This window comes from Saccopteryx bilineata, chromosome 3 (genome assembly GCF_036850765.1).
Source record: "Saccopteryx bilineata isolate mSacBil1 chromosome 3, mSacBil1_pri_phased_curated, whole genome shotgun sequence".
NCBI classification, from domain to species: Eukaryota; Metazoa; Chordata; class Mammalia; order Chiroptera; family Emballonuridae; genus Saccopteryx; species Saccopteryx bilineata.
This window is the reverse complement of record NC_089492.1, coordinates 167,638,663-167,649,198: the sequence shown is the minus strand read 5'-3', so window position 1 is coordinate 167,649,198 and position 10,536 is coordinate 167,638,663. Positions and strand designations below refer to the sequence as shown.

Here is a 10,536-nt window from a genome sequence, read left to right as displayed (position 1 = left end):
TTTTATAATAATAAATTTCCTACAACACCTGTGTAACATATTTTTTTTTGTCTAACTCTACTTCTTTCAACCTAAGAGGAATATCCTGAGGATGGAGATGGAGAGTATCCAGATTTTGGGGTCAGCTCTTTAACACCGGTGGTGATTTTAGTTCTTCTTCTCTGGACTTTCTGTAGCTTCATCTTGTATTCCTTGACAGGCCATGGGTAAAATTATATGCAGGATTATTTGCATTTAAGATGGTACTAATGGTTGATTATGCATTTTCTTAGTTCCTTTGCCCTTTCTGATTATGAACCATTTGTTGGCCTTTTAACCAAAGCTTTTCCAAAAACTACAGTTCTGGAAAAGCCCTAACTGAAACCTAACTGCTACTTCATTTCTGTAATCATAGAGGCAGGTATGTGGATTGTTCCTTTGGATGTTTTGCACTTAGTTGGCATACATGTTTTTTACTTCTGTGCTGTGGTGTTTCAGGCTTGCCATTTCACTGCCCAAGGAAGCTAAAGCACTTGCAAACAGGACTTTCACTGTATAACCTCATACATCATGGGCATGTGGACCATAGCCACACTAAGAGCATCAACGATGTAAAAACACCTAATGTAGGGCCTCGGACATAGCTCTTTCCCAATGTGCCTTCTGAATGTCCTAAAGGGTACATCTAATAGATTCTTTAATTTTATCTTCAATTTAGCATGACTGCTATCTTCCTGATGTCCGTGCTTTTTGGCCTTGCATGTGGGCAAGCAATGTCTTTTTGTATTCCAACTGAATATATGATGCACGTCGAAAAGGGAGAGTGTGATTATTGCCTAACCATCAATACCACCATCTGTGCTGGATATTGTATGACACGGGTATGTAGCTCATCTCACTTCTTTTAGCTGTAAATTAGATAAAATTAGGCCTAATCCATTTCTTAGAAAGGAAATGAGATAAGTCACAACCTCATTTCTCAAATATAACGGTTATTCGCCCCTTGGATATAGAGTGCACAGGTTACAATGTTATATGTATCTATTTAGCACAATGGGTTCAGGTAATTTTATAACAGTTTACTTCCAAACTGTATTTAAACCTTATCTTGGTCCCATGATCAAGGATAAAAGGGTGTGTGTGGCACTTTTGTCTCTATAGGATTCAGTGGGGATGTATTGGATTGGTATTGGGGAATGGGACTAAGGACTGCTTGCTCCCGCAGTCCCATTTGTGACAAAGGAATAAAAGTAAATTACTTTTCATTATCTACATCCTAAAGTCCTATTACACTATGCCCCTCTTTCTGTTTTCTCCTCAGGATATCAATGGCAAACTGTTTCTTCCCAAATATGCCCTGTCCCAGGATGTTTGTACATATGGAGACTTCACATACAAGACTGTAGAAATACCAGGGTGCCCACGCCACATTAGTCCTTATTTCTCCTATCCCATAGCTGTCAGCTGTAAGTGTGGCAAGTGTAATACTGACTACAGTGACTGTGTCCATGAGGCCATCAAGACAAACTACTGTACCAAACCTCAGCAGTCCTATCTGGTGGGGTTTTCTATCTAATTTCAACAGCAATGTAATTTGCAACTCAGTTAAGTGTGTTTGCCTTCAATAAAACTAAGACTATATCAATATATTTCACAATACATGGTGTATATTTTGATCACAATCTCATCCATACCCACATGCATGCATGCATGAGGGCCCTTGGGTACATTAGAGGAAAAGGAACTGAAAGGGCCTCTTAAGCTCATACAGAGGGTGGTTTCCGCATGAAGGGACAGTGTGCAGGTGAAGTGGGGCACGGGGACATGACTAATGAAAGCCAACTTTGGCAAACTCTTTTAACGGAGGGCTGCACATTTTGTCTTGACACAGAAAATGAATATGAAAATGCTACAGAGTTGTACGGAAAGGGTAATGTGATCAGATGCTGAAGGAACATGTGGCATTAGGGTATCGGTTTGAACATCAGACTCTTTACTCATTAAGCAAATATCTGTATTCGGTACAGTTATCAGAGGGGATGTTATAACCCTGCAGCTTTAGGTGTCCACGTTATCAAGTGACATGAGAACCCAAAGCCCCAGATTACTTTTGGAGACCATGCTAATATCGACCTCCAAAGGATGGGATTAGAGGTAGAGAGTAAGGGGTATGTGAAATCTGCAATATAGTACTTTATCCTACTTGTTCAAATGCACAGCATAGAACAGCAAAACTCATTAAACAGTGCATTTTATTCAAAGAACTATTCTCTTTAATTCCATTACTCTGGTGGGCTAACTGACTTATGAAAAAAAAAATTTAATTTTTATTAATTTTAATTTATTGTACTTACATGGATTCAAGTGCTGACTTATAAAATTTATACCTCCAAAGCCTAGAAAAGAGGCCACGATCATTTTACATGTGAACTTCTAAATCCTTTGTAGTCTTTCAAGTAATAAGAGACAGTCTCCGGCATTTATACCAAAAGCAACTTGTGCTGGTTTTACTTTTGATGTCATAAAAACCTAATATTTATGAAAGATTTTAGGTGTAGGAGAAAAGTGCTGAAGGATTTAGTGGAGTAGAACCATCTTAAATTCTAACCTAAACGTTGATCCATATTGAAACACTGTTCTCTGGTAAATAAGTTTGGTAAGCAGCTGTTTATTTTTCTTTTCCTTTCACGGGTGATCTTTTATGAGGGTTTGGTTTCAATTAGATGTATGAAGTGAGGGAGACCTAGTGCCCTGTATACTTGACCTCAAAAAGATTATTTATCTTGTATTTTTTGAATTTTCTCCATTCAAACTGCAACCATCAGGGTGAAAATCAATTGTTAGGAGGGCCAGTTGGCTTTGCTGTATCCCACAGTCACTGGTTGCATTCAGCATGCTGACAGTGCCCATGGGGATAGTGAGGTGTTGTAGATGGGTTAGTGTCAAGCCCATGCTCTTCCAATGCGGAAGGAGGAGTTGTACATTTATATATCTACAAAGTCAAGACTTTACATTATTTTCAACTAATATCTGAAGTTCATATTACCATGGTCTCCTAATATTAATCCAGAGCTTTGGGTTCTCATATTACTTGATTACATAGACACTTGAAGCTGCAGAATTCTATAACATCCCTTCTGAAAACTATTTATCAAATACAGACATTTGATTAATGAGTAAAAAGTCTAATCTTCAAACCTAACTGGTGCTAACCATAAATGATTTTCATGAAATCTGAAAAATATTTTCCAAGGACTTAAACTGTGGAAAGACCAGGAGATTTAGGGATGCCACTTATAAATAGTCCAGTTCAAACAATATTACTTAAATGGGCTTCCTCAGCCTGAAGGGTGGAGGCTAGACATCATAGTGGCTATGGTGAGTCTATGCTATTATGGGCCACAGAACCCTAGAGTGGGCATATTAGAGACACCTTTTTCCTTTCCATTGAAGGCACTCTGTTTGGGATAGATGCACATACAAATTATATTAAACTATACTTGCAAGTGGTGTTGTCCAAGACAAAGATTCTAGGAGAGGGCTTAGGGATTGACACGACCAACAATTTGTATCAACTAGATCCAGAAGCTTGGATATATGGAAACGGTGTTTGGAGGGTATTGGTATTTGGGTTTAAGAGACATAGAATGAATAGAGAGCTTAGAAATGGGAAAGTGAAGAATCATTTCTTGTGTGGTAAGAGAAGGATAGAAACTTTGAAATATCTTCTGAAGTGGTCTTTAGATTCAACATAGAATGGAAAGGAGTCACTTTTTGGCAGAAGAAGTTTGGGACTCAGTGCTTAAAAAAAGCACTCTTGTTCTTCATTTGACTCTGAAATATAGAGTTCTTTCATAACTAACTGGGTTTGGGATGAGTGCAGCAACCATTTCTGCTTTCCTAATGACTAAACTCTTGAGGATGGATATATTGACAGGTAATAGCATAATGCTTCCTGATAACAGAAAATTCAAGTAATAAAAGTTCTCTTTTATATAATAAATTGCCCCCCTTTTTGAGCAGAAGTCTAAGTGAAATAAAAATTCTTTTATTGGGGTAGCTTCTACTCTAACCCTGTTGTTCCATGTTGGTTCTTCCCTACTGTTTTATCTGGTTAATTAATATTTATCTTGGAAAACAACCTTATCACTTTCTCAACTTCTGCTACTTTCTTCCCTTCTGCCTTTTTGCTGTTTTAACATCCACGTTCTTTCTTCTGGTAACTACACTTTGGTTTTCTTTGGGAGTCTTCCCTACCCTTTCTTCAATTCAAATGGTTTGCATGGGGCTGATGAAGGGCATGCTACTTCGGCTCAGCTAAGCTTCACTGACTAAAGGATGGTTATGTGACCCAGACTCTTCCAGTAGGAGTCCTACGACTTCTACTGTAAATTTTGGACAAAGAGGAGCACTAAGTCTGTTGGGGCTCCTTGGCTGATAGAATGTGAGCCTGAACTGCTGTCCATCTTTGGCACTTCCCAGAGGAAACTTGCCTGAGAATTAAGCCAACCAGAGGACAGCAAGGGGGAGTGAGAAGGGGAGACCTATTGAGATTATTTCAGCCTATCCTGAAGCTGGCATTACCCTTAAAGAAAACATACTTTTTTTTTTCCTGTTTCAGCTACTTAGAGTTGGGTTTCTCACCCTTGCAACTTAAAAATACAGACTGATTCAACATCTTTACCATTAGTTCTGAAAGATGCTCCTTATCCCATGCCACATTTCCTAGGCCTTGCTATTGTCTCTTGTTTCTTTCTTTTTTAAAAAATTTTTATTTTTTTAGTTTTCTAAAGTGAGAAGTGGGGAGGCAGAGAGACAGACTCTCGCATGTGCCCTACTGGGATCCACCCAGCACGCCCACTAGGAGGAGATGCTCTGCCCATCCAGGGCGTTGTTCTGTTGCAACCAAAGCCATTCTAGTGCCTGAGGTGGAGGCCATGGAGCCATACTCTGCGCCTGGGCCAACTTTGCTCCAATAGAGCCTTGGCTGCGGGAGGGGAAGAGAGATAGAGAGAAAGGAGAGGGGGAAGGGTGGAGAAGCAGATGGGTGCTTCTGTGTGCCCTGACCAGGACCCGAACCCAGGACTTCCACAAGCCAGGCCAACATTCTACTGCTGAGCCCTCCTGCCAGGGCCTTGTTTCCTTTGTTTCCTTCTTATTGACTCCTCCTCCTCAGTGTGAAGCAGCCTTTAACCTCTTCTCATCAAAAAACAAAAACAAAAACAAAAAAACAAGCAAACAACCCTCTTTTGACCCTGTGCAAACCTTTTATTTATTTGCCCCTCACTCCTTGAATTCTTATTCCAGTTTCTTTGTGAAAAAGCCGGTAAATCTCATGTGGGCTGCTATAACAGAATGCCATGATTGAGTTGCTTAGAAACAGCTAAAATCCATTTTGTACAGCTCTTGAGGCTGGGAAGTTCAAGATCACGGTGCCAGCACAGTCATGTTCTGGTGAACTCCCTTCTCCTGATTCATAGCTGGCTCCTCCTTAGTGCTTCCATGTCCTCACTTGGAAGCAGCACAGGATCTCTGTGGGGTCTCTTTTATAAGAACATAAATACCATTATGAAGTCTCTATCATCATGACCTAGGCACCTCCCAAACACTCTGCCTTATTATAACATTACACTGGGCATTAGGATTTAAACATATAAATTTTCAGGGGACAGAGACATTCAGACCACAGCAAGCTCCCTACACTAAGCATTTACATTCTCACCTCTCATTTTCTTCTCAGTTCATTACCATCTGACCTCCACTCCTATCTTCCCTTGTAACTGTTTTCAAAAGTGACTTACTAATGGTCCAATATACAGGACATTTTTTAGTTCTACTCTTCCCTGCCCTCTCTGCTTCCCAGAGGGCCCAGTGGAGGTTATATACCTGGATTCACAATGTAATACATCCATGGCATTTCTAATCAGTCCTAATGAGACTGAAGTCAACATTTTCTCCTTTCCTGCCTTTCTTCCTATGCCTCTTCTCTATGATGACACAAAATTTATGCTATGGTCATTAGCAGGCAACAGTAATGTAGTTCTGGACTGTAGTCTCTTGGTGAATGGAATTTTGCTCATTGCTGGAGGGTTGAAGATTTTAAACTTTGTGGAAGAAGGGCTATTGGCGTGATAATCTTATCTGTCCTATGACTCTTTGGACACCATCAAATGTAGAACATATGAGAAATGGGTTTGTATTTATTCAACCTTGGATGTCCTAAGGAATTACACTCATTTCAGTAAGACAGTTTAGAAGGCAGCCGTTGAAAGAATGTAGGTAGCTAAGAGAGACCTTAGTCTAAAAAATAAATGGGGAGTAAAGAATTGTTTTGGGCTTTTAACTTAGTAGAGGATTTTATTCTATTTTTGATTAAAAAAAATTTTTATTAAATTTATTAGTGTGACAATAGCTTATAAAAGTATATAGGTTTTAAGTACACAGTTTTATAATATATCATCTGTATATTGTATTATGTGTTTACCTCCCAAAGTCAAATCTCCTTCCCTTACCATATATTTGACACCCTTTAGTCTTTAATCCCTCCCCTCCCCAACCTCCCTTTTCCTCTGGTAACCACCATGCTATTGTTTGTGTCTATGAGTTTTTGTTTGTCTTGTTTGTATTTTTTCAACTTTGATTTCTCACTGAGGTCTTAAACATGAGAGGTAGGTAGCTCAGATTTTTTCAGATCTGGGCATTAGATTTTGACATTGCAGATTCCTAAACTCTAGTCCTGGTCTAGACTTCTTTCCTGAGCTTCAGGGCTGTAAATCCAGTGTCTGTTTGTTTCCTCTTGGATGTTCTAGTTATCTACAGCATGATCACTACATCTGCTTTTCCTCCTATGTGCCACTCTCTTCCAGCTGCCAAGAAACCTGGAAGCGATCCAGGTTCCTCTTTTCCATAATTTCTCTTTCATCTTTCTATATCTTGGTAGGATTTCTAGTACATTAGTTAGAAATCCTCACGATTCTGGCCTTTGTCCTTTAATTGTTGTTCATCTGGAAGCTAAGTAATCTTTAAAAGGTTCAAATTTGATTTTTTAACTCACTGTTTAAAATTTTCATTACGGCCCTGACCAGATAGCTCAGTTGGATAGAGTCCTCCAGATACACCAATGTTGCAGGTTCAATTCCTGGTCAGGGCACATACAGGAATCAACCAATGAATGCACAAATAAGTGGAACAATAAATAAATGTTTTTCTCTCTTTCTTCCTTCCTCTCTCTATAAAATCAATCAATAAAAAGAATTTAAAAGTTTCTCAATGACCTCTGCACAAAGATAAGACTCCTTAGTGCACTTGGGACAGGACCCTTTATCTTCCGAGTTCTTGACAGGCCCTCTTTGAATGTTTACATGCTTTGTTTCAGTCTTCTTGCATGCTGTTCCCTGTAGTCTTTTCTTCCCTACAGTTATTATTTTTGACCTGTATAGTTTATATAGGTCCTTCAAGGACTCAGTTTTTTTTAATAAATTTTTATTAATGGTAATGGGATGACATTAATAAATCAGGGTACATATATTCAAAGAAAACATGTCTAGGTTATTTTGTCATTAAATTATGTTGCATACCCCTCGCCCAAAGTCAGATTGTCCTCCGCCACCCTCTATCTAGTTCTCTGTGCCCCTCCCCCTCCCCCTAATTCTCTCCCTCCCTCCCTCCCATGTCCTCCCTCCCCCCACCCCTGGTAACCACCACACTCTTGTCCATGTCTCTTAGTCTCGTTTTTATGTTCCACCAATGTATGGAATCATGTAATTCTTGTTTTTTTTCTGATTTACTTATTTCACTCCATATAATGTTATCAAGATCCCACCATTTTGCTGTAAATGATCTTATGTCATCATTTCTTATGGCTGAGTAGTATTCCATAGTGTATATGTGCCACATCTTCTTTATCCAGTCTTCTATTGAAGGGCTTTTTGGTTGTTTCCATGTCTTGGCCACTGTGAACAGTGCTGCAATGAACATGGGGCTACATGTGTCTTTACGTATCAATGTTTCTGAGGTTTTGGGGTATATACCCAGTAGAGGGATTGCTGGGTCATAAGTTAGTTCTATTTGCAGTTTTTTGAGGAACCACCATACTTTCCTCCATAATGGTTGTACTACTTTACAGAAGGACTCAGTTTAAAGACCTCAAACTTCAGAAAATCTCCTCCCATGATCCTTCTCCCCAGGGTTGAGTGGGTTTACTTGTGTTAAATGAAATCACAGCACTTCCTTATGGTAATTGAACTTGCCAGCTCTTTCCCATGCTAAGCTTCCTGAGGGCAGAGACTTGTTCATCTTAGCATATTGGTGTTGTTACAAAGAGTTTATTTCAAATGTACAAAATAGTAGCCCCAAACCAAAGTAAAGAAAAATAATTAACATTAGAGTGGGTTGCATCTTACAAGGCAGAGCAGGACCAGAGAAAATGTAGGGACATTGGCTAGGACTATTCATATCAATCAAGTCTTTGAATTAAAATAGAATTGGGAAATATATCAAAAGCATTTTATTAATTCAGCAAATGAATGTGTTTGTATTTGTGGAAGTATCTTCAGTTACGCATGATTATGTATGTTTGATTTATGATTAACAAAAACTCCGTCAATGTAATTATAACAATAGTTAATATTCATTAGTTTCCACATATACTAAGCATTTTTTTGGTTATGTCTTTCAACTTAAATTTCTTCTATTTAATAAGTAAAACCCGTCAGAAATGATATAGGAAAAATGCCAAAGCTTGGAAGAGTTTCTGGCACATCAGCTAGGAACTTTACGAAAGCTGCACAGATTTTGTTCTGCAACATTCTGGATACATTACTTCCTTTTTTCCTGGCTCCAGGGGATAGTCATCTGAGTTGTGGGTTCTTGGAATTTATTTAGCCCTCATTGTTATAATATCAACCAAGTGATGACATTTTGCATTGGTGTAGTCTTCTCAAAGGATATCAACATATAATATCTTCCAGGTATATTTTATAGGAAAAGATAATGAGTCACGTTGAAAGAAAATTATTTGTCTTTCTAAAAATATACTGTAACACAAATTTGGTTTTGATGAGTCCAAACTAAGATGATGTAGTTAATCAACTAGCATCAAGGAGGGCAGATGAGCTGCCTCCTAGGGCAGGGAAACTGGGGACTGGTGCTCAGAGCAGATGTCAAGGGAGCAATGAAGCAGGAAAGCTGAGCTGTACCTCCTGAACTCCCAATTGTCCTGGGAGCCATGGAAAGCACATCTTACCTGCAACACAGAGGGTGCCTCTTCCCTTTAATTTTTCTCGAACTTACTTCTCCTTCACTGCCATCTTCCCACAGCCACTTTCCCACCAAGCAAACCTATCAGCATTCCTCACAGGCAAAAGGAGAGCAGCTGTCGCTGTGGATGGGTAGTTGGACCTTTGCATAAGTTGTGTGAAGGTGCATATAAAGATATAACAGGATTTTAAGATAAACCAAATAAGTCATTTTAGTACATAGAAAATTTAATTTGAAATAACTTAAAATATTTCATCAAGAAGTATTAATTCAAAGTTTTGGCACCAGATGCTTAAGGAAATGTTTAGGTCTGACCTCAGATTAGTGCAGGTAAACAGATATGACCAATTTACATACAGACACACATATACACACATAGTCAAGTTATATATGTATATATTCAAGAGATAAATATTCAAGAGCTATATATAGATTCAAGATGCATAAGAATTTAATATATGTAAATATAAATATATATATATGTATGTATGTATAAATCTACCCTCACTTAGAGGTGGGATTCTCTAATCTCACTCACAGCATAGGTTTTGGAAAAATCACTCCCCAAATGGGTGCATTAATCATATACGGGACAGATTTCTACTCTTCTTCCAACCACTGTAGGCTTTCTTAAGGTTGTTAATTCACTTTTCTTAAATCAGAGATGAGTCTGAGCTGGAAGAAACCTGAGTACGTACATGGGCCTATCTCCTACCTTCAGGCAGACAGAGGAACTAAAGCCACTGGGACAGATGAGCTGTTTGCTCTTCACTTAAAAGGCTGTATTTCTCTACTACTGGGGTACAAATAGCTATTTCATGAAGTGGTTTTCTTAAACTAGTATTTTTGTTAGCTATAGATACAGTAAAGTGGCCATGCACAATTCAATTTTTTGCTTGCTTTCAATCTGACTTTGTTTCCAGAAAAGCCAAGTAACAGTAGCACATATGGCAGAAGGGGAAACGTGGTTCTCTGTGGGAGTGAGATGATTTCAAATGGTTACACCTTCTCAGTCAAGTGATTTGAACAAGTTTCTTGGAAGAGCACACTAAAAGACTTGTGTTCTCACATGTGTACAAACTGACTTGGGGGTTTCCAAAGTCCCCAATACTTTCACCTTTCGGTGGCCTTTTAAACCGTAATGGAAAATAAAAACCCTCTGTGATTTACTAAACATACCAGGTAGTTAAAAATGGACAAATATGTCCATTTAAATTCTAATTTTGGTTTAGGCACTTAAAACATCAAGACCAAAAAAGAAATATGAAAAATTTATTTTCATGGTGTACTTGCACTGAA

At 38.6% G+C, this 10,536-nt stretch overlaps 1 protein-coding gene across 1 annotated transcript; it reads left to right on the top strand.

The window, feature by feature from the left end:
• The first annotated feature begins 299 nt into the window (after window positions 1-299).
• TSHB (thyroid stimulating hormone subunit beta) lies at window positions 300-1,555 on the top strand. The gene is made up of 3 exons (XM_066264906.1): window positions 300-400; window positions 698-860; window positions 1,301-1,555. The coding sequence occupies exons 2-3, from the start codon at window positions 699-701 to the stop codon at window positions 1,553-1,555; spliced, it is 417 nt and encodes a 138-aa protein (XP_066121003.1). The 5' UTR covers window positions 300-400; window position 698.
• Window positions 1,556-10,536: the final 8,981 nt, after the last annotated feature.

Coding starts and splice junctions, on each gene's coding strand:
- TSHB (XM_066264906.1), top strand. CDS start 699: ATGACTGCTATCTTCCTGATGTCCGTGCTTTTTGGCCTTGCATGTGGG. Junction 861..1,300: donor CTGGATATTGTATGACACGG/GTATGTAGCTCA, acceptor TTTTCTCCTCAG/GATATCAATGGCAAACTGTT.